The 22,980-nt window shown below is 42.6% G+C and overlaps 5 protein-coding genes across 8 annotated transcripts in view; 3 read left to right on the top strand and 2 right to left on the bottom strand.

Annotated features, from left to right (window-relative positions):
* LOC105190047 (G-patch domain and KOW motifs-containing protein) overlaps nucleotides 1-586 on the top strand; it is a 2,564-nt gene extending 1,978 nt beyond the window's left edge. Inside the window, exon 5 of the mRNA XM_011152524.3 lies at nucleotides 110-586. Within this exon, the coding sequence (XP_011150826.1) occupies nucleotides 110-516 (407 nt within the window). The 3' untranslated portion in view covers nucleotides 517-586. The remainder of the gene's footprint in view (nucleotides 1-109) is intronic.
* Nucleotides 1-1,595, bottom strand: part of LOC105190048 (uncharacterized) — a 13,008-nt gene extending 11,413 nt beyond the window's left edge. For both annotated transcript variants that reach the window (XM_025300694.1, XM_011152526.3), the window contains exon 1: nucleotides 1,549-1,595. The gene's annotated coding sequence lies outside the window, so the exon portion shown is untranslated. The remainder of the gene's footprint in view (nucleotides 1-1,548) is intronic.
* LOC105190046 (omega-amidase NIT2) lies at nucleotides 743-4,569 on the top strand. Its single transcript, XM_011152521.3, has 6 exons — nucleotides 743-827; nucleotides 1,564-1,710; nucleotides 2,328-2,512; nucleotides 2,903-3,071; nucleotides 3,707-3,940; nucleotides 4,237-4,569. The coding sequence occupies exons 1-6, from the start codon at nucleotides 761-763 to the stop codon at nucleotides 4,326-4,328; spliced, it is 894 nt and encodes a 297-aa protein (XP_011150823.2). The 5' UTR covers nucleotides 743-760; the 3' UTR covers nucleotides 4,329-4,569.
* The window catches only part of LOC105190045 (uncharacterized), a 20,610-nt gene continuing 2,170 nt past the window's right edge, over nucleotides 4,541-22,980 (bottom strand). Inside the window, exons 2-5 of one of the 2 annotated variants that reach the window (XR_850306.2) lie at nucleotides 20,607-20,816; nucleotides 19,793-19,941; nucleotides 12,091-12,423; nucleotides 4,541-6,451 (exon numbers count right to left, since the gene is read on the bottom strand). Coding sequence is in view for 1 of the 2 variants with exons in the window: in XM_011152519.2 (XP_011150821.1) it covers nucleotides 12,256-12,423; nucleotides 19,793-19,941; nucleotides 20,607-20,682 (393 nt within the window). In the remaining variant the exon portion in view is untranslated. Of the gene's footprint in view, nucleotides 6,452-11,521; nucleotides 12,424-19,792; nucleotides 19,942-20,606; nucleotides 20,817-22,980 lie in introns of those variants that run through there. The other variant, XM_011152519.2, reaches the window with a different exon arrangement.
* The window catches only part of LOC105190042 (katanin p60 ATPase-containing subunit A-like 2), a 20,314-nt gene continuing 9,756 nt past the window's right edge, over nucleotides 12,423-22,980 (top strand). Inside the window, exon 1 of one of the 2 annotated variants that reach the window (XM_011152517.3) lies at nucleotides 12,423-12,551. The gene's annotated coding sequence lies outside the window, so the exon portion shown is untranslated. The remainder of the gene's footprint in view (nucleotides 12,552-22,980) is intronic. The other variant, XM_025300697.1, reaches the window with a different exon arrangement.

The raw sequence follows: 22,980 nt of genomic DNA, 5'->3' as shown, positions 1-22,980 counted from the left end.
TATTTAAATAATAAATAATTTATACTCAATACCATTTAAAAGTCCCTATGTTATCATGATTGCATAAAGTTGAAGTTTTGCTTTCAGTATTTGACGAAATTAATTTTAGATGCCACTAAATATGAGGAATATAAAAGTAAAGAGGGTACAAGTAAGAGGAAATCTGCATCACCAGCATCTCATAGCGGTGATTCTGATATATCTGACAAGACAAAAAAGCGTAAAGTGGACGAAGATAGATGTAAATCAAAGAAATCAAGCAAAACATCAAAGAATCGACGAAAAGACACATCTGACAGTGACAGCGATAATGGCAGCAAGAGAAAAAGTAAAAAACGAAGGAGTTCCAGTAGTAGCGATACATATAGAGCAAAAAAGGTTAAAAAGTCCAAGAAGCACAAAGAGAGAGATAAGGAACGAGAACGGAGAAAGGATAAAAGATCAAAATACTCTGAATCTCCTGACAGGAGAAAATCCAAGAAGCACAGAAGATCTCGATCGTCCAGTAGACGATAATATATATATAAGTTGCGATATGCTTTATGTTTCGCAGTCAACATCTTATATGATATTATTTGTATCTCTTTTTAATAAAACTTATTTTTCCAATTATGTCTTTTCTACGTCTTTCTCGCTTCAACCCAAATGAAAATTATTAAATGTAGCGTCGTATATGTATTAAGAATAAAATTCTTTATATGAATGATCTCATTTTCATACGACCGATAATATTCGCGGTTTTCTTACGTCATCAAATGCTATGAAACTTAACCTAAGTATCATGCTGAGTGCGAACGTTGTGCAACGTGGAATAAGAAAAATGTCAAGTATGTGCACGATTATTATTCTTTTTCTTTTTTTGCGAAATGTGAAATACGGGAATCATGAGTCTTTTTCGTGCGACTTTTGATAGAACGCCGCAGAACATAACTTTATTTATCACTGAATCAGACGATGCTAACAAGTGTCCGGTGGACTGATTCTGATATTTTAGTGATGGAATGTTTAGTAGTGGATTGTTTGCATGTTAATCACTATAATTAGATTATCACACTACACTGCCAATTAAAAGTAACTAATTCTTAGCGATACACATAAAAATAAGGAAATATTTTCTATTGGAAAATATTCCTCATTTTTTAGATCATATATCTGTTCAGTTTCGTTGCACTTTGTGCACATAAAGTGAAGTAAATGTACAAACAAATGTTTAAAAGCGAGCAAGAGCGCGATCGAAAGTTAGAAAGTAAAATATAAATTGCAGTTTTATCAATAATATGAAAATATTAATTTTAATAACAGAATCCAGTATTTTTTTTATGCAGGAAACTCCAAGTTTTATGAGATAAATTATGCCAACGCTTTCTGCGAGTAACAATAAGGAATTTTTCAAATGCAAAAATTCAAGTGCATGAAATACAATTAACAACTATATATGTAGATTGGCTCGAAGAATTACGAATCGTTTTCTTTCTTAATAACGATCGCGCGTATTGTAAAAAGCTAAAAGAATGCGATTGTATCCGTGAACTAACATGACTATCGAACCTGCAATACTTCCAGCGCTGCGTTTAGCCTTGGTGCAGCTGGCAGTCAGCGACAATAAGGCAGCGAACGTCGCGCGAGCTGTCTCATTCATCGAGTCTGCTAAAAAAGAACAGGCCGATATCGTGGCGTTGCCCGAATGCTTCAACTCGCCATATGGAACATGTAATTGTCCGACGAAAAATCCGCCATATGGCATAAACATCCACCTAACAGTAATCGAAACACGATATAGATCGGCGGAGGATCTCCGAATAATTACGCAGATAAAAATACAAATGGATAAATGAGTACCTCACGTTGCTTTTGCAGATGTCCTTAGTACTGTATGTTGTCGGTATGTTGTATGGTGTCTGATCGTCGGTATTCTTACGCGTAACGAATTTAAAATCAAAGTACGTGATTCGATGATTCGAAATCGGGCGACACGGCTTGCGATTGGTCAGGCGCGCGCGATTCGTTTCTCCTATATCTATACTTACAGTACACTAGTTACAGTATAAAAGAAACTGTTTCTTTTTCTGTCCTGAGTTTGCTCGAGAATAATTTATTTCGGTCTATATCGTTTCTATTTGTTCCGTTCTAAGTTTAGAATGCGTAAAGAAAAGTTGCTAGATAGAACAAGGTTAAGCCGGGTCTCTTTTCGCTGCACTTTCCGGATCTCGTTGTCTTCTATTTCGCGCATAATCGAATAATCTTACGTGTGTGCGCATGTTCACATCTTTAACCCGTCACCCCTCTCGTTACGCTACGTGATAATGTCGACGTGAATAAACAAATAGCTCACTTTGCGAAATATGCTGAGAGTATCCCGAACGGCGAGACGAGCTTGGCTTTATCCGAAGCGGCGAGGAGGAACAGCATTTACGTGATCGCCGGAACAATACCGGAGCGAGAGGATGATAAGTTGTATAACACTTGCACCGTATGGGGGCCCGATGGAAAACTCGTGGCGAAATACAGAAAGGTAAAATTATCGGCACCCAGAATATCTTCCGAATGGTCGTTTTTCCTCGCTACACAGCTTCCTCTTTCGCGATTTTAAAATAAATCTCGTTTCCAGCAACGACAAGATACTGACAGCTTTCGGATAATTAACGAATTCCATGTGCAATTTTAATAGGAATAGTACATGACAATAACGTCTCATTTTTAATATCGAAATTAATAAATTAATAAAGATTTTACATTGATAGAATTTTGGTTACGAAGAACATAATCTTACTTTCGAATCAAATATAAGGGAACATGAAAGAATTTTCTGCAAAAGTACAAAGGTCTTGTAGAGAATTTCTCAAATATATGGGATAAACGCTATCGCATAAAATAGTTTTATAAAGTACTTTCTTGCTTATAGATACATTTGTTCGACATCGACATTAAAGGGAAAATCACTTTCCGGGAGAGCGATTCGCTGTCGTTCGGGAATTCCTTGACAACCTTTGAGGCAAGAGGTTGCAAAATCGGCATCGGCATTTGCTATGACATCAGATTCGAGGAAATGGCGCGACTTTATAGGAATAGAGGTAAATCGATATTGCACACAGAGAGGATATTAATAAAGCTTGATATGATATTTCTGTGAAAATAACGAGATAAAATTTAACGCATTTCTAGCATTATTGACATTACGTTTTAATGCTCCTCCACGTGCTTTGGTTGTTTTTGAAACGAAATAATTATGTTTCATGTTTCAACTGATATAATAAATTAACGTGATATTCAAGAGAAATATGTAATTATATATAAGTAGCTGTTGGCAGCTTCATTGAATATAGCTCTGAGTTGTAAACGCCTCATGACTCGCAACAGAGATTTCGAAGCAACATTCCACTTGTAATTTGCTACGCAGATTTTTATATAAATATATAATTTTATGTGTATTTTTATATACAAATTTATTTTATTTTATTTTATATTATACATACACATATATAATTTTTGTAAGATTCTTTTTATATTTAATAAATAGTGAATTCCGTTTCGCGTTCTGCTGCGAATTATGTGTCATCCAAAGTATACTTCACGTTTGCCTCGTTTTTCTACCATTTATTCCAACCCACCTACCTGTCTCGACTGAAACGAATACTTGCACAATGGAGCCGTCGACTGATCGTCACTGCTGTAAACTGTCACTCTAAATCTCGTCTTGTGATATCAGGCTGCCAAATGTTGATTTACCCCGGAGCATTCAACATGACCACTGGCCCGTTGCATTGGTCGTTACTGCAGCGTTCCAGAGCAAACGACAATCAATTATACGTAGCCTGCGTTTCGCCGGCACGTGGCTCGCCGCCCGGATACGTCGCTTGGGGACATACTCAGTTAACAAATCCTTGGGGAGAAATACTTAACGAACTGGACGACTCCGAGGACATGCTGGTAAATGAAATAGGTGAGTTTTCTTCAAAAACTCTGCTAGAATAATAAGGAATTCCCAGTTATCGAATACTTACTGAAGTTGCTACGAAACTCATCATCGATGGATACGCAATCGTAAGAAATTTATCAATATATTCTGAATTAATTGCGAAAATGTCTTTAATTAAAGAGGAACTCTCTTCAATTAACAATTCCATGTTTGAATATTCTACAATTAATGTATCTGTGAAAATTTCGTCATAAAAATCAACCATGTGATAATCTTTACGTTCTTTGAATTATGTATGTCGAAATAACTGTTTATCGCAGATTTGAAAATCGTGGATGAGGTCAGATCGCAAATTCCGACGTTCAGTCAACGACGTACGGATCTGTACGACACCATTTGGAAGAAGGATTAGAGAGTTATAACGTGTGACAACACTCGCGTCGTGTCATTAAGCAATCTTGCACGACGACGAGCTAGCTATCGGGTGCTCTAAATTTCACACTCGGATACCCCGTCAATAAACCTCTCACGCCCACGTCACACACATACACAGACGCACAAATATATTCTGTGAAGACACGAGCGAACGTAGTTTACATGTGAATATATTCATTGGTGGCAAGGTCATGTGAATAAACTTTATTGTTCTATAACATTCTTCATGGTATCCCAATTCTTACTTTCGCCTTATCATTACGCGTATCCTTATCATTACGCTATCGATTACATCTACGAAAGACGTCGGGTACGACGTACCGATCCCGTCGGTCTAGGAATCAAGGGAAGATTCAAGCCAGGGACTCTTATTGTATATATCGGGCTTATCGATATTCTGGATATTGTTTGAAATAAACTTTTATTGTAACCTTGTAATATTTCGTGAATTCCGAACGATCGTTCTCTCATCATACATAAAAGGCCCCTTGATCATTAAATGATATAATTACGATCGAGAGTAATTACGTATTGTAGTAATATTAAAGCTATCGTCTAGGTATTTACATTGAAATAGGTTATATTATATATATATATATATATATATAAAAGGAAGATACTATATATATATAGTATCTTCCTTTCTTTTTGTAAACATTAGTTTAAAATGTAAGCTTAGAGAAATTGGTCGATTAATAAATTCAATATTCTCTCCGCTGGGCTGGGTCGAGTAGAGAGGAGAGAGGTGAGGAAAAGTACAATGGCGAGGCGCAAAAGGAAAGCGCGTATTTGGGCGCTTTCCATCAACCGACGAGGATATCACTTCTTCCCGTCGAGATGGGACAATTAAATTCACCAAATAAATTCGCTCCGAGTTGTCACTTGAGGTACCTGCTCCGGATACGGCCTCTCTAAGCTTCAAACGTCCCTACTCAGGATGGAGATATTGAGGAAACTTGTGTTGTTATATATTTTCGGTAGATTCTCTGTAAATGTGTCTTAGCTTGCATACTTCGGGGCGTCTAGTAAAATATCTCTCTGGCAAAACTTTCGGAAAGATCAGAATTATGTTAGAAATTGGATCGTACTCGAGTCAGGTATCTCATATACCAAACGGGTGTGTCATACTTAAGTTCTAGCGCAACTTAATCTCGGATACTCTCTTCTGTTATCTCCGCTCTAGCGGCTCGGCTCTGGTAATGCCGTCATCGAGCTCCGCTTGATTTTTGCACAAAATCCGCGCGACGAATATTTACAATTCAAACATGAGTCGATGAATATGAATCGCTGGATCGAAGCTATTTTTAAATATTAAATGTCTCCTCGGAGTATTCGTCTTATGCAACTAATCGATAAAATTATTAATTATAATCATAACCATTATTATCAGCACCGTCATTCTTATACAATTGTAATTAACCTTCATAGCTTTTGACGTAAATTTCTATCGTTTAAAGAAGTGATGACGAGTTGGTTAAATTCTGTGAAATCGGTCCACAGAAGGTTAAATTTCAATTCTCAAACGTTTCGATCTTCAAATTAGCAAGAAAATAAAAAGGAATCTGAGAAAGTCTGCAAGTCTCTATTTAAATTAAAACAAGCTGTGTAACGTCTCATAATCCGTAAACGATCACTCAGAAACTAAGAACCATTCCTATATTCCTCTTTATTTTTTTACTAAGAGAATTTCCCTAGTAGAAAGTACGTGCAAAATTCGTACAACGTCGTCCAATCGAAGCCCTTGAGATTCGCGAAGCGATTAACGATCCAAGGGCGGTGTAATAGCAATCAAGCGCCGTTAAAAGTATATCACAGGCAAGCATACGCGCGTGAACAATGTGTACGCGATACGGGAAATTCGCGAGTGTTCATAGTAATGTACGACGTCGTTCCTCTTAACGAGGAATGACTTAGCACCATGTTGTTCTCATTTACTTTTCTCCATCGACAAAGGCGAAAACATTCGTATACATTACACTATTATATACGTATGGCCCCATGTCGCTCGGATTTGTTGCGTCGGTGTCGGTATTAGTACCGTTTTGAAGTTTCTATGTCGGAAAATCAGTCGAGAAAGCTTGTTTCTCGCGGATCATTTTTCTGTTGAAAATAATAATAATAATAATAATAATAATAATAATAATATTGATTCGAGAGCAATTTAGTTTTCCCTTGAATTCTCATATATAGAAAATCGACATCGATATACAAGTTGAAGCAAAATTTAATGATGAAAAGCTGTTGCCAATTGTTCGAACCCAATTACTGTAAAATACCAATTACTGTGTATTTCGTACTATAAGAAAGAGAGATTCGAAACTATAAGAGAGAGAGAGATCATTCTTACTTCAAATCATGGCGTATTAAGTAATCACGTGAATTCAATTAGTAGCACAACATTAAAAAGAAAAAGAAATGAAACGAATGCGGTGTAACACATGCACGCGCCGATCCTACTTTATTGAGGACGCATTGTCTTCCGTGGAGTTTCCCAAGCTGACTTTTATTTTTCCCCAAATACACAATAGCATTTTTAAAGAGGAACAGATCCAATTTCCTCGAGTTTTTAGTTCTTTTAATATCGACCGCAGAACAGTGCCAGGATAAAAATATACGTTGGGACAATTTTTATCCTACTGTAGCGCAAGCGCAAAACACTTAATGGAATAGTTTTGGTCCTGACGCCCTTGAAATGGTAACGCATACAGATTTGATATTGAAACGTTCAAGGAGTTGTTGTCGGAAAAGTATAGAGCAACGAATGAGCAGCGTATAATTAGTAACTTGGCTAAATTAAAAAATATTTTTCTCCTTCCTTTCGTGTCGGACGTTGCGGTCATCCGCAATTTCAGCGAGTGCGGAAAGAAACCCACTACGCAATACTCATGCCGCATTAATAAAATGCGTAATTTCTTCGGAAACTTAAAAAGGGGATCGAGCATATAGTCGCGGAAAATTTTCATACGAGTTTCAATTCCCAGTGGCTTAACACGTGTCGCGCGTACTACGTATATGGCGCACACTTATAAATATCACATTTCACACACGTGTTACTGTAATATCACCGGCAAATCCTTACAGAACTAAGTGGAATCGTGAAATTAATCGAAAATCGAAATACGATATTCGATAAATCGTGCGACTCGCTTCCCATCGCTGTTTAAACAAACGCGCCGAACAAATCGGAGTATATTTCACGGAATCTCCCATCGACCATTTTTCAGACGCTTTGTCGCAAATTTATTTTACCGTATTATGCGCGCATGCTCACGCGCATACTGCAGTGTCGTTTTTGCAAAACGACGAGACACAATTAATAGCCGTGGTATAATTAACCCTGCTAAGCCACATAAAATTCTCTCGTTGTGAGGAAAAGAGAGAAAGAGTCGTCCGGTTTATAGTTCGAAACACGCTCGGGAACGAACGGACGCGGATAACGATCAAACAAATGCTCCGCGGCGCGTTGCGTAAAATTTAAAATAGAAAAGCGAAACGCGTCGTTACGGCGCTTCTGTAGGAAATGCAATACGCGACGGTGGCGAGTAACAGGAGAAACCCGTGACACGGGAAGCCTCTAAATATAAGACCCACGTCGACTCTCATCTGCGACTGATTGCCGGATTATTTTAGCCATTAAACCCTTCGCGTTAATAATTCACGCCTCGGTTTAATTAGTCGCGCGGTATTGCCGAAACGACCGCAATCACAATTAATCGATCTGTTATTGTGTGACATAATTCAGCTGCTTATGGCAATTATTGCTGCTTTGAAATGTCACACGAGCGATAGACTAATTGACGTGTGAACTGCCAATTGGAACGCGGGGAATACGCAACCGAAATGTCCTGTAATCTGTCTGTAAAACAGACAGAAGGGCAGAAGGGCGCTTTACCTCGCGCGTCCGCACAAAGTGTCATGTTTTTTTATTTGCAGGTCAAACAGCACCTTTTATTCATTTCCATCGAACTGGATTACGTAATAATGAAAGGAAACGAAAGATATTAAACACGTGCGAGATAGAAATTTTGCAGGACTGACTTATCAATCAATCGTCACATAAAATTCGATAATCAGAAAACTCGTTAAAATGCACATTGCGCAGTCTGTCTGTTAACGAACTAATTCCAAAGTTACTTGAAACTTTATTCTCTCTCGGCTCGCTCCGTTAACGCGTCACGCTATTAACGACTTAACGATTTGGCGCAAGTTGGCGCGCGACTGGCGCGTCATCGCATGTATACACACGTAAGATTATGTAAATTGGTTCCACGCGGCTGCTAATCCTCCTTATGAAAACTCTATTTGTAAATAGCGACATACATATCTCCCTGCCATTTTGTGCCCGCTCACGCATATCGCCGTGCTCGATAAGCGCTCGTTAAGATAAAGCTCTGAAATCGCCTCTCGCGTAATGCACTGGCTGAAGTTCCGCTTCGAATCAGACCGACCCCTATGTTTGTCCCTCGGTTTCTTGGACGCTTGAACCCTTCCGGAGTTTAATCCGGGAATGTTTGCGTCACGAGAGAACACTGAGCAGTTTAAATTGAGATAACAAATACACGAAACGATCGATTAAACTGGAGCCTCGGGGACTGAATTTCAGAGAGAAGAATGGACAGAGAAATTCTAGAGAAAGAGATTTCATTCACGAGATATGATTGCACAAATGATAGTTCTTACAAACGAAAGAGAAACAGAGAGAGAGAGAGAGAGAGAGAGAGAGAGAGAGAGGGGGGGGGGAGGAAAGAGAGCATTAGGAACTATCGCTAATGGCATTACGACTTTCGTTTACACATCTATTTCAACACGCAATGTGTAACGTATTGTCGCGCGCATGTGCAACCAGTGCGTAGAATCATTATGTTATATTAACTAAATTTCGTATCGTATGAAAATATAGCTCGAGTATATATATATTTCCAGCACGTCGCGTTAATCGCGCTTCTAAATATACGTGTAGAAAATATCGCGATCAAAAATAAAGAAGAATACGTGGGATTGTGAAAGGATATTTCACAGTCGATGCACTGCGAGGAAAATAACTTATTCGCTCAAAAGTGTGAAGCGCGTAATACGAACAATCGCGGGTGAGCTGTTTATCTGATGATACGGTGTCTTTCGCCAGCTTGACGAAAACCGCGATAAGTGCAGCGAAATATCCTTTTCCCTCTTTTTCTTTCTGTATTATCTACGTTCATAGTATGAGAATGATATGTTGATGCAGAGGTTCCCAAACCGACGGCATGATAAAACTTTCAAGCTCGACGATGGAATATTCTCACAGGAAAATTCATCTTTCACCTTTGACGCATTCTCTCCCTTCCTCTCTCTCTCTCTCTCTCTTTCTCTTCGCTTCTCGCTTTTCGAGTATACGAATATAGGAGTTTATATAAAGTCTCTTTCGGAAAGTTTACGCTGGATAATCTAGACTTGAGCTATTTTTATCGACGGATTCTTTGGCTATAATTCGGAGTTTATTTTGCTTTAAGAAGAATCACGAAAAATGTCGAAGCGCTTTAGAAATTAAGCTTTGAGATTTTCTTTAACGCGCGCGCGCGCGCGCGCAAATATACGATATAACATCATCCTTCTTTTTTTTAGTTTGCGCAAGACAACTTTGCGCAAACGCTCCTTTGTACCTCGCTAATTTTTAATATAACCAATATTGAAAACTTCACGGTTGTAAAATAACAACTCATCTAATTTTTTTCTTAATTATGGACTGGAATCTTTTTCTGCTAATAGGATCTCTCGTAAATATTAAGGTATGTAAATATTACGCGAAAGAATTTGGGAATCCCTGTGTTTTAAAGAGAAATGTACAGGCCGTTACAGACAAATGGATGGATTCTTTTAGCATATTTTCTCAGCAATATCGTCCGAGATCGATTCGCGTAAAAATCGCGAATCATTTGTAGCTTTGCGTCTCCTGCCGCATTTCCGCCGTTATAAATGTAACGTCGCAACGTTTTACGATACAACGCATTTTCCAGCATACGGCGGAGGACGGATTTTACAGCGAGTATCGCGAACGACATTTTAACGAAATCGCGTAGTGCAAACGGGCCATTACTCGACGAAGTGATCCCGACGTGATTCACTTTTCGTCACGAATCGCTTTTTCCCGCCAGGCGTGCGTGCGAGATAACATATAAGCATCCGCTGATCATCGAGAGAAACTCATCGAAAATTGAAAATACCGAAGATCGCAAAGCGAATGAGAACAAAACCGAGGCAACGGACGTTACGTCGTTGCACAATTTGCGATTTTATAACCGATTTATTATCGTCACAGACGTGCGACGGGAACACCGGTCTTTGAAAAGTTGCTCGTTCACCGGCGAGTTCGGCAAAGTGAAGCAAACGAACGAACAAACGAACGAATGAACGAATGACCGAACGATCGAACGAACAGTAAATTATTATTTTTCAACTAGAGAGATCGAAACGAATCTCGTTAATAAAAAGATATTACACACACGCACGTATACCTTTCCGTCACTGGTCGTCAGAAGACTCGCCCCCCGCGCGCTAATCTGCCTGTCACGTTCGTTATCGCTTATTGGACAATGGAAAAATAAAAATTTCTGCCGATGCGACTATTCACACATGCGTCCGCACAAGCACATACACACACACACACACACACACACACACACACACACACACACACACACACACACACACACACACACACACACACACACACACACACACACACACACACACACACACACACACACACATACGCACGAAACCGCGCGAGTGTCTCAATCGGGTTTTCAGTCTGCAATTGTCTGTCCAGCGCGAGTGTTATTGAGAACGAAGATCTTGAGGAATATCGATATCCCGAGTTTTATCACCGACTCACGATGTACCACTGATTACGATTGCCCTTGAAAATTGGTAGTAGTTAAGTCGAGAGCCGATCGAGTCGATTCGCGCGATGACATCTGATCACGCGCGCGAGTCCTCGCGCTCTTCGCCGGCAACGAACGACTGCAGCATCCTGTTCTGGAACGCGATCGAGTGCAGTACGCCTTCTGACAGTGGCTGACATCTGAGTATATTCGAATTAGGCCAGAAGAGCTGCCGGCGTCATTCCCTGACGTTTGGTTGTGAGTGCGGAATTTAAAAATTCGACATCGGATCCGCGTCTGATGAATGTTATCGTGTCGGATTTGACGAGGGAGAAAATGCGAGAAAATGCGCGCTTCGAAAGGAAGCGGATAAAATTCCGGAAATAAAAAGCTCTCCCGTTCGTGCGTCCATTCGAAACTCGACGCGAAGTCTGTGGATTTTTAAATTTCCCGAGGGAAAGTCGAGAAGATATGGACCTCACTCTTTTTTCTCTTTTCCCTCTCTCTCTCTCTCTCTCTCTCTCTCTCTTTCTCAATTAATATGTTCACATGACAAAATGCGGTAAAATAATAATTGAAACAATAGAATTAAAAGTAACAATTACGTTACGTTTAACGTGTGTTTGCATTTAAGGGAGAGATAAAATATTATTTCCTCTCTCAAATACCTCCAAAATATAGATTGGGTTATTCGTCTTTTATCCGATGATTTTTTTCGCGAAAATCGCTCGATCGTTTCTTGACCTGGTCGAAATGAATTAGGGGAGCGGTTCTTGCTTTACTCAACTCGTGTCTTTCCAAAAGGAAAACGACTTAATTGCGATAGGTGACAAACGTGCTGTTGGTTAAAACATCGTGTATTCGCGACATGAGCCAAACCTGTTTGCGGTGTTCCTCGTGCGCAATTCTCTCGTCGTCGTCGTCGTCGTCGTCGTCATCGTCGTCGTTTTCCTCGTCGGGTAACCTAATATCGTTAACAGGCAAATTCCTTCGACGAGCGTGAGGCCTGCGGCGACGATGATCGCGGGACCCATCCGGTCGTAACTAGGGCACTATCAGCAGCATGACCAGGCCGAGTAGATAGAGAACACTCTGATGCTGGCTCCTCGACGATCCTGCCGCGTCGTATATGTCCGGACCGTTGTCGTCGCTTGCCTCGTCCAAGCACTCGAACTCGCAGCAGCGCTCGCCCACGCGGAACTTTTTGCATTTCTGCGAAAGAATCGCGGAGTACAGTGTGAAACGACCTCGATCTTGTGAAGAGAACGAAAAGTGTCCTCGATACTTCAGACGCTTTTCCGCTGCGACGGACATCCGATGCCGCGAGACACCGAAGATAGGTGCGTATATTTCTCGCAGCTCGCGGCAGGAAAAGAGTCAACGCTCTTTTTTTTTTTCTTTGGTAAATTTGTAATCCAGCGAGATACGAGAATCCGTCAAGTTCATTTTTTCGTTACATCAAGAATTTCGCTCGCGTAGAAAAGGGACCGACAGTCTTTTGTGAAAGTCAAATGTTCTGAAATATTCATAAAAGCGAACATTCGCCTTTATTGGGTATCGTTAAACATTGTAAAATATTTCCGGCCTGTTTCGCGTAGGAACGCCACTCAAAGGGCTACAATCTGACGTTAACGTTCACGTGTGACGGAACAAGGACTCGTAATTCCAATGGGAGGCTTTAAAGGACCCCGTAAATTTTGCATCTCATCGAAACGACGTGCATGAGACGCAAAATGCGCATAAAAGCTGCCTCCGTGAGGTCGCAGCCGGCGGAGCGTGCCTCGATCGCGCGCTCGCAACTGGCCATTTAATTTCGTTCGTGGCGTAATGAATTTCCTTTGCCGTCAATTATCACCAGCCCGTTCGACGCACCGTTATTGAATCGCCTCTTCTTTTAACCCGACTGTGTCATCGCTTCCTTCCTCTTCTCCCTCTCGATCCTTTTCGCGCGTCCAATTACGACACACGGTACGCGAAATTGCACATATCTGTCACCGTGTGGCGATAATTAAAACGATCGCTCGTGTATAAATCAACGAGCCAGTCGAGCTTCGTTATTCACGCGTGGCGTACACCTCTTTTTTTTATCGTATTGAGCTCGTTACTTTTAAAGATTATTTTTTCTCTTGCTCCCTTTTTTTCATAAAGAGAAAAGGATTAACATCGCGTAGCGCGGAATGTAAGACGTGGAATTATGTATTAATATCGGAACGACTTTACGCTGAAACTCGGCGGCACGAACTCGAATATTCCTCTTCGACATTCCCGCATTTCTCGCAACGCGGAGTAAAAGTAATTCGACGAGCGCGCATCTGCCGACGAATTCGAGAAAGGCGATTAGCGGAGGATAATCGCATTTGCGCGAGGAAGATTCGTCGTTATTAAGAACACGAACGAGTAGTTTAAGACTGGTCCGCTGACGAGTCGGATATTAAAAGCTTTTCGTCGTTTACGACGGTAATTACGACGACTCGCTCGCTGTCGCGAACTGTCAATCCTCGCGATTTTCGCGGATTCCGCGAGCTATGCGACATTTAATACGTTTCGATCTTTCTTTTATATCTATTATCTTTGAAAATTTAACGCAGCGTACGCACATCCACACATATGAAGAGTCCTTGAGCGCCGGAGAATTGAAAATACCGTAACGCCCAAGGGCCTCGATAACACAAATATAAACGTGCCATCGCCTTCGGTGTTGCGAACCGTTCAATGTTTATTCGAAAGCACCTACGCGGCGCGTACATGCAACGGTAATATACGGTATATATGCATTTACGAACCGCTGCCGGTCTAATGAGCCGGGCCGCCAGAATGTCGTGTTCGGGTTCGCACGCGCCGTGAAATGTCGCGCACGCAATCGCGTACGCGGGCGCAGCGGGAGATCCCACGTAAGCGCTGCGAACGATATTGTAATTGCACGCGGGAATTAGCATAAAACTCGTCGCGTGCAAATCGCGGCTCGGGTCCTACTGCCCTACATAATACGCGGGATCGGCCGGCCGGGGTTTTATTTTTGCGTCACGTCGCGTCTCCGTGCGGAGAGAAGGGAGAAAAGAAATGAGAGGGTGCACGGATGGCGTAACGATTCTCTCGCGAGTTAATCACGTTACGTGCACGTACATGATATACGTGGCCGTACGCGCACGAGAACAAAAAGTTGCACGGTCATTCGCGCGTCCCTCGGAATGCTGGACGTATTTAACGTTGTGTGGTGGTGGTAGTGTGTTGTTGTTTTGACACCACGCGCAGAAAATCCGGTTCTCGGAAGAAATCTCGTTATATCGGACTCTCCTTCGTTGTAAGGCACTTGTAAGGTCACACCGGAGAGAGGAGCGGAGGAGGAAGGGTGGACGGAAGGTAGGGTTTAATAAAGCGATTATTAACTGCCTCAGAGTAATCGCATTAGCGCCTAATTACACAAAAGATACTTCGCCGCTTCTCGCGCCTGAGAGATAATTAAATAAAGAATCCGCGCACAGTTGAGTAAGCGTTGATCGAAATGCATTAAGGGAGCGCTCGCTTTTCGAGGATATCGCACGAATTCTAATCGTAGAAAAAAAACCGTGAGATAAATATGGGCCCTCAATCGTGGACGGAAATGCAATTTGTTGGCACATTGGGAATGCGATGTTACTGCGCATTAATGCGAACATTTATATCGCTCTTCACGTTTTTTCATACTCTTAGTGAGAGAATTTTTAGCGACCTACGCAGCCGTGAGTGAGGACGTACCGCTCGCGGTGATGGAGACGAACGAGCGAATTACTTTCGCGAAAATCGCGTTTTCGCGAATTGATGAGGGTATTAATTCCGAGCCGCGTCACGTCTACACGCCCGCATGCCTACCGTCACGGGTATTAACGTCTGCCAACGTGTAACTGTGTATCGGTGTAATACGTTTCTAGCGGTTCATTCTCGCGAACTATGCAAAGTCGATCGCGCGCTTATTAGCGGCACGGCGGTCATTAAGTATATAATACACGGCGCGGAACTTGTAGCGCCACTTGGGCGGCGGCGCGTGACTGCGACATTGATTTTAATCGGCGGTTATAGAAGGAACGTAATTAAAGCGCAGTTCCACAACGATGAGTGTTGTGCGAGTGGCAAGGTCGCGGGGGTGATGCGATTTACTTGGCGAGACCGCGCCGAAAAGTAAGGTCAGACCACTTTCATTTCCTTCCTTACCCTTCCTTCCTCTTTTTGCGCTTCTTGCTTTCCACCGGCAAACGACATGTGCTTCGTCGCGCAGAATGAAAATTTTCGCCGAGCTCTCGCCGGTAATTAAAAAATACGATGGAGAGCGCGGGCGAACGCTAAAACGCTGCGGTGGAGAAGCCGCAAGCTTCCGGGGAGGAAAAGCCGTTCGTGGACTTAATTCCTGGCGTACGACGACGATGGCCGTGACGTCGACGACATTTCGTAATAATAAACGACGCGTGGTGGAAAATCGCGAAGCTCGACGAAACACTCGCGGCATCGTTGGCGCGCTCACAGAGCGCACGCGAAGGAGAAAGAGATACCGGAGGACGCGACTTGTGAATTTAATTTCCTCGAGCGTACGAAATGTACCGAGTCGCTCCTTCCGTCGATTCTCCTTTAGACCACGCACGTTTGCCTGGCGGTTGCCCCGAGAAATTTCCGTGCGTCGAGACGTTTGTGTAATGGCGAAACGTTCAGAAATACACACGCATCGCTTCCTCAGGAGCAAACACGCACGTGTCGCGAGGGTAGCATCTGCGCGAAAGAGAACGTGATCTTTCGAGCGGCCGCTTCCCGATTGAATTTTTCTTCTGGAAATTGGATATAATTTTTCACGTTCTTCCTTTTCTTCTCCGTGATGAGACTTGGTATTATCTCGTAAGATATCCTGCATATAATCCTCCTCGAGAGAGGGGATGAGACGCCGCAGTTTAATTTTCCTCGGTTCTCTTAAAAACGTAGAAGAGCCAGACGTACGTCGTCGCGCTCGCGGATGCCCGTCACAATGCCGGTATTAACTACCCCGTTCTGAAGAGCGCGATCGTGTCTAAAGTTAAATATATATATATATATTGCAAGACGCGAATATATTATATAATCCGCACGATATTGATGTGTGTCACCGCGCGCCGTTCTATCGAAGAGCCGCTTTTTATGGTTGCATACGCACGACGGCCGCACGTGTCCTTGCGTCGGCGAGTGGCTTATCGATTCGAGTGCCGCAAGGATCGAGCGGAATTCCGCATTAGTTGATTACACGTCGCGCTGCGGAATATCGGCGCGCGTTTCGACGAGAAAGGAAATGCGAGCCGATCGCTTTGCTTTAGCGAGGCTTTCAAAGGGACGGCAGAACGACGCGGGAGTCGAGCGGAGGGAGAGGTTTGTCCGGAAGCAGAGCAAGCTCTGCTTTTTATTACGGCATGTCTAATATTTGCGCATTAAAGCTCAGACGGACGGATCGTCAGGGGGATGTACTTTTGAGAAAGATGCAGTTCGCCATGGACATTGATACTGTAGCGACAAAACAACAACGATGACGTCGTCCTCGTATCATTTCCGTTTCTTCTACGCCAGCGAGAGTTCTGTACATGCTAACAGTCAGAAACGAAACGTTATTTCGAAGCGATTTCATGCACGTCTCTCTCTCTTCCTCCCTCCCTCTCTCTCTCTCTCTCTCTCTCTCTCTCTCTCTTTTTCTCTCTTTTTCCTTGTCTCTGTCTATTTTTCTCTCTCTGTCCGCTCTGCCCACGCCACCAGTTACAATCATCCTCCGCACGCGAGTGCAGAACGGAAATTCGCATGTTCACCGTCGCGCAAATATCGTCGTAATTGGCCCGTGCGCCGCTCTGCAAAATATTCTCGCCGATATTAATCCCGGCTATGCTCGCAATCAGCTCGAGATGCGCTCGTTAAATCGGCTCGTTAAAATCGGTTTCGCGCTCTCGTTTGCCGCCGTAGTGTCACTGCCGCATTTCTAGCGAGCGCCGCGCTCAAACGCGGGACACGCTCGGTCGCGCGGCTTTTTTCCCAGTTGACATATTTTTTACATATTCGTCGATCATTCCGATCGATCGCGAAAGTTGTCAAAGGGCTGAATCATGCATGTGTCTGAGCCGAAAGCACGTGCACGACCTTTTTGGCTTTGAATGCGTGAACGAGATAAGAGTGTCGTTTAATTTTGTCTTAATTACAAAGGACAATTAAATATATGTGCGCAGTGAAAACATACTGTTCTCATCAGTCAGTAAATTTTAATAGATTCCATAAATTATATATCACACTGTCGACATATGTTGGCTTAATGTGTCCGTCCGATATGCTTTCAAAAAATTTGCATTTTTCCTATCAAAGCCCGGTAAATCCTTCTTGTACTGCTCTGTGTTTCCGGATTAACGACAAAAATGAATGTCACATGCATTAACGACAAAAATAATTCTCTCGTTAGTTTGAAATGGAGATTCTGCCACGATAGAATTTTAACGCGAAGCTGAATAACCGTGAGAGAAAAAAATCGATATGGGAAATAAAAAGTCGCTGCTATATAACAACGGTAGCTCGCGATCAAGTTTTCTCACGAAAGCCCGTAATCTCATCCTTTCCGCGAGTTCCTCGACTCTCGTTTCTCCTCGTGCGAGAAGTGGTAACTGCCGATCCCGGAATAATAAAAAAGAAGAGAACAAAAATCAGCGAAAAGCTCCGGGAGGAAGTTTGTACTTCGGGCTCGCAGCACCGTTCATATCATATCGCAACGAAAAGAAGACACATTCGGATATATCAAAGCAGATAAATGCGTTATCGCCGTTGTTGTCATTCATCTCTCGTTAACACGTTATTCCGAGAATATACTGAGAATATCTCAGTATCTTATATAATGTTCAGACGGACGTCTATTGAAATGACATACGACGTCGTATATGTGATAAAACACAAGTTCCGTTTAGAGACACATGCCGCTTCGAAATACGCGTATCACATATTGTTCGCTCGATGTTCGATTTTCTTTGTTCTTTTTTTTTCAGTTCGGACTTTTGTGTAAAATTGAACGGGATCCGCGTGACACAGAAAATCCTGTAACTCATCTTGATTCTCAAGTTGGATTCTCCGAGGAATGTGCGGTCAATTTCTCATCATCGAACGTGTCGAGGGAGATCGTTTGTTCCAATTTTTACAATTTTCAGCTTTGTGAAGTCATTTTGTAAGTCTACTAAGTTCCGGATTAAGATGGTTAACGAGAAACGATCTACCTCGGCTTCGCTTTGATGTTTATCATTTTAGTCGAGACTCTGTTTCGCTCGCTTTGCAAAGTAAGCGTAACGAAATTTGTTATCACTGAGAACTTATAAATATTTTCGCTTTCGACATAACCGTACACGCGCTTTCGAATGTTACACGCGTACTACTACTATCAGCGAGCTTGAATTTCAATAAAGCTTTATGGAGTTTTGTAGGCCGATCTGATAATACCACGTATAGAGCGGTATTACGTACACGTCGCTCGCTATTATGAGGTCTATTAAAAAGAGAGAGTGCTCTTTATGGACACAGCGTAATGTATCGCATCGCGTTGGTACAGCGGCGAAATAGGAAACTCGCACGCACCGATTTCGCGTAAAGTTTTCTGAGACTGCATCGCATTATCGGCGAGATTATCGGTGAGATTAACGTTCAGTTGTATCCCCTTAAAGGTAAAAGAAAACTTCGACAAGATATAATTACTCTTTCATAGGCGTTCGGTAGAAGCGAGAATCGGCCTCGTGTTTGAAGGAAATTCAAGTCGGGAGAAACGTATCAATTAATTTAAAATATAAAATTTGATCTCTTTTGGAAAAGTAAGTACAGTTTATCGGTAGAATGACGCGAGGCAATTCAATCGGTCGCGAAGCAGACGTGAAAATTGGAATCTCAGAAGTCCCCGTGAACCGTTAGTCTTTCCTCGAGCGGAAAATTCGCCCCCTCTCAGCGTGTCTCAATGCAAAGTCCGACAAGGCACAGAAGCAAATTAAAAAGAAGGTGTTTCGGATACACTAGGAAAAGAAATTTAGTATCTCTAACAAAACTGTTTAGTTGAAGCACTTTTTAATAGCAACCAAATATCTTGTTTTATATAACAAAATATTTAGTTGCCTCGACTAAATATATTTTTCTGCTTTGTTCTCTGGACCAAATGATTTGGTTCTTAGACTTCATATATAAAAATTAAGCATTTTAGTTATTTTATCCATAAAAATTACATAATAACGAAATATTATTTTACATAAACTAAAACAATGCCCAATGGATACTATTTTTTTTTGTCTTTCTGTGCACTAAAATTTAGATTTTATATATTAAGAAAAAATTATAGTATTTTTAGCAAAATTCATATAGTTGAAGCTTTTTGGTTGCTATAACAAAAGTATTACGTTACGATGCGAACAAACCGTGATCAAACAAGATATTTGTTTGAGACAGGAACTAAACAGTTTTGTTGGGCATATTTTAACCAAATTATTTTGTTGTTACAACAAAATTTTGGTTCACGCAACAATACATTTTTCCTAGTGTAGGGAGGTGGGAAAGGGCGGGGAATGGTATCCCCCTCGTTATCTCGGATACTCACATACGGTGGGGTACAGTAGATGGATTGACACCACATCGGCTCGGAATGATAGCAGACGCAGAGACTGCAGACCGCAGGTCCCGGCACATAGAGGAGGCCGTGTCTGACAGTGCCGCCCTGAAAGTCCGTGCAATTCTCTTCCAGGGCGCCTGAAACAATTTCCCATGTCGCTGATTGAAATTGCTGGCGGTGTAGTTTCGTCGCGACCATACGCTACGTGTACGTGTATATATACGTACATATACATTCCCACAAACATATCCGCGTCACATGGCATGCACAGACATATGCATATGCATATACGCACGCGCGTCGGTCGAGGCTTTATTTAAGGACCGAAACCATCAATAATTCAGGAGCGGTATCACATTACGTCTACCCTCGCCTCCCTGATTCAATCCCGAATGTCGCTTACCGAACTTTCCAGCGCTCAAGCAGTTGTTAATCTTCGTGTTCTTCTAAAGGGGATTACTTAATAGGCTTAGTTAGAGAAAACTCGGCTGGGTTACATCATTGAGAAACCAATGGTGCGATTAGGGTATAAAGATGGATCAGAAATTAATACTCGGGAAAGGATTATAAATAGAAGAACCGAGGACGTTATAGAGATTTAATCCGAGCGACATGCGCGCACATATACGCACACACACACACACAAATCTAAAACACAAGTCTAAAAGATACTTCTTTACATTCTCAATTTCTCGCTACGCTCGACTAATTTCGACGAGCACACGAACCGACCCTTCGCGCCTCAATCGACGGTCACGCATCGATATTTCATGCAGTTGATTTTCGCGCCGCACTTCCTCACCTGTTCTCGTCGGGAGGGATAAAAGAGTGGACAGGCAGAATGTCCACGCGAACGTCTTGATGGAGGGCCTCTTCATGGTCCACGGTGGTTACTGCGGGAAATAAGTAGAACGTGCCGTTCTCGTATCGACTGCCTTTTGCGGAGTGCTCGTAGAACGCCTCGGCTATTCCAACAACCTCCGTCCGTGCACTGGCGGCAGGAACATGTTGTCTGCGCGAAAGAATCAGAATACATTTGTCATCGTTAGATCAAGCACGCGTGGGCCGAGAGGTCGTAATACGCGCGATAATCGTCGCGTGGCCTTAAATGTGGGACCAATTACGGCGTGAAATTTCCAATGTGCGTCGCACAGTCTCGACACAATTGTAAATTAGCGAGAAACGCGGAATAACTTCACGGCTGCGATTACGCAGTTACGACGATGCATAAACAACTTTGATCGCATGCGCAGAATAGTCTCGTTTCGTTCTTTAACGAGATGATCTCATTGAAGAGGCGTCGGAAACAGTTAAAGAATGCAAGATTATTTTCGCGTCCACTCATCTTCGTACTCTTAATTTTCGACACTTCCAACGTTCTTCTCGTTCTCGCTAATGCCTTGTTATAATACAATATATTAATCTTTGCGTTTGTCAACTATTTAACTATAAATCTGTCCCGTGTTGTTTTCTCATTATTTTATCTAATTAAAATTTCATATAGATCCTGATAAAATCACGTATCTCATTTGCGCTTATTTGTGTTTGTAATATAAATAAATGATGAAACATACGACGCATTCGTATATAAAATGCATTTTGCGATACGATAGCTAACGATGTCGCGAATTCAGAAATTATAATTTAAAATGAAACCTCGCGTGCGCGCGCGCGCGCTTGTTTGCATCTATATAGAGGAGGGCTCTCAATAAGTGAGTTTAAAACTTTCCAATTGCTATTCATCAGTCGGAACCCCCGGATACGTGTACGGAGTTTCATTAAAATCCGGAATTTCCGAGTTGAGGCGAGCTTTTCGCTGACGGAGCCTCGCGTACAACTTTTTGTTAACGAGCTTTTTGTCACTCGCCGGAACTACAACTCGAGTCCAAGTTCGGGCGATATAGCCCGCGGTCTTGACGCAACGCGAACTCGTCTGCCAAGTGTTACTCGCGGCGAGAAAACGCGTGGAAGGAGAGGAAGGGAGAGGGGGGCAAGGTTGAGACGGACCTCCACGTTGCGCCAGGAATCGGAGCCAAGGAAACTTGAATGAGTTTATTTTTCAGTGCCACAGTTATGCGGAAATAATCCCGCGTACTTGCTCGCGACGATAGGAACGAGTAAGAGAAGCGTGGCTGATGAGAGCGATGGTTCTCGTTCTTTGCGCGGCGGTGGCAAAACGGGACGTTCCATCGTCGCGGTGACATGCGGTCTGCGCGAAATGCCCTCGTGCGATGGGTGCGTCGTCGTGACATGGGAATCGCGGGGGTGCATTTCGTCGTTAGTCGTTAGGTAGATAAGGTCACGCGAAGCGTATAGAGCCTTCGCGAATCGATCGCCGACGCATATTCGAGGCGTTTACGCGCGCGTTCCCGGGGACACACGTGTGTGCACGATCAAACTTTGTTCTTGCTGTACAGCATGAGCCGTACGCGCCACGTCGCTCGTACTCGCGTTGTCATGCAGTCATCGCTCTACACGAGCTCCGCTTGTCACCTGGGTTTTCTTCCATCCACGTAGAATCGTGATGCAACGTATTTAGAATACACACCGTAATCAATCATCTATCGCGTGTCACTTTGCGAACTTAAGGCCATCACACGTAGAAAAATTTTAACCGTAACCGTAAGGTTGTAAGAAAACTAACCAATCACAGTCGATCCTTTCTCTTGTGACATTATAATAATCGACTGTGATTGGTCAGTTTTCTTACAACTTTACGGTTACGGTTAAAATTTTTCTACGTGTGATGGCCCTTAGTTTGACAGATCGTCGCGCGATGGTTACGGCTGCGGAGGTATTATTTTTCAACGTTGCGGAGCATCGGTGACGAATATTCAGTTAACAATTTCTCCCGTATCCCTAATCGCGCCGAGGTGCAATCGCAGAGACGGATTTAACAGCGAGAGAGAGAGAGAGAGAGAGAGAGAGAGAGAGAGAGAGAGAGAGAGAGAGAGAGAGAGAGAGAGAGAGAGAGAGAAACATCCCGGCAATAATGCTTTGCCAGGAAGGAGAGCGTTTTGCCAGAAAACCGGAGCTGTTTCTGATACCACGGCTTTGCACACAATCGCGTAAATTCGCCTCCCGAAAGCTTCTTCGTTCCGCAAAGTCGGTAGAATTCATGGACAAAGCACTAGCCTTAGAACTAAGACGGCAAAGTATACGCCGTGCCGTGACGA

The sequence above is a fragment of the Harpegnathos saltator genome, unplaced genomic scaffold (genome assembly GCF_003227715.2).
Source record: "Harpegnathos saltator strain DR-91 unplaced genomic scaffold, Hsal_v8.6 scaffold38, whole genome shotgun sequence".
In the NCBI taxonomy this organism is placed as follows: Eukaryota; Metazoa; Arthropoda; class Insecta; order Hymenoptera; family Formicidae; genus Harpegnathos; species Harpegnathos saltator.
The sequence above is the reverse complement of the archived record's forward strand: the minus strand, read 5'-3'. Positions and strand labels throughout refer to the sequence as shown.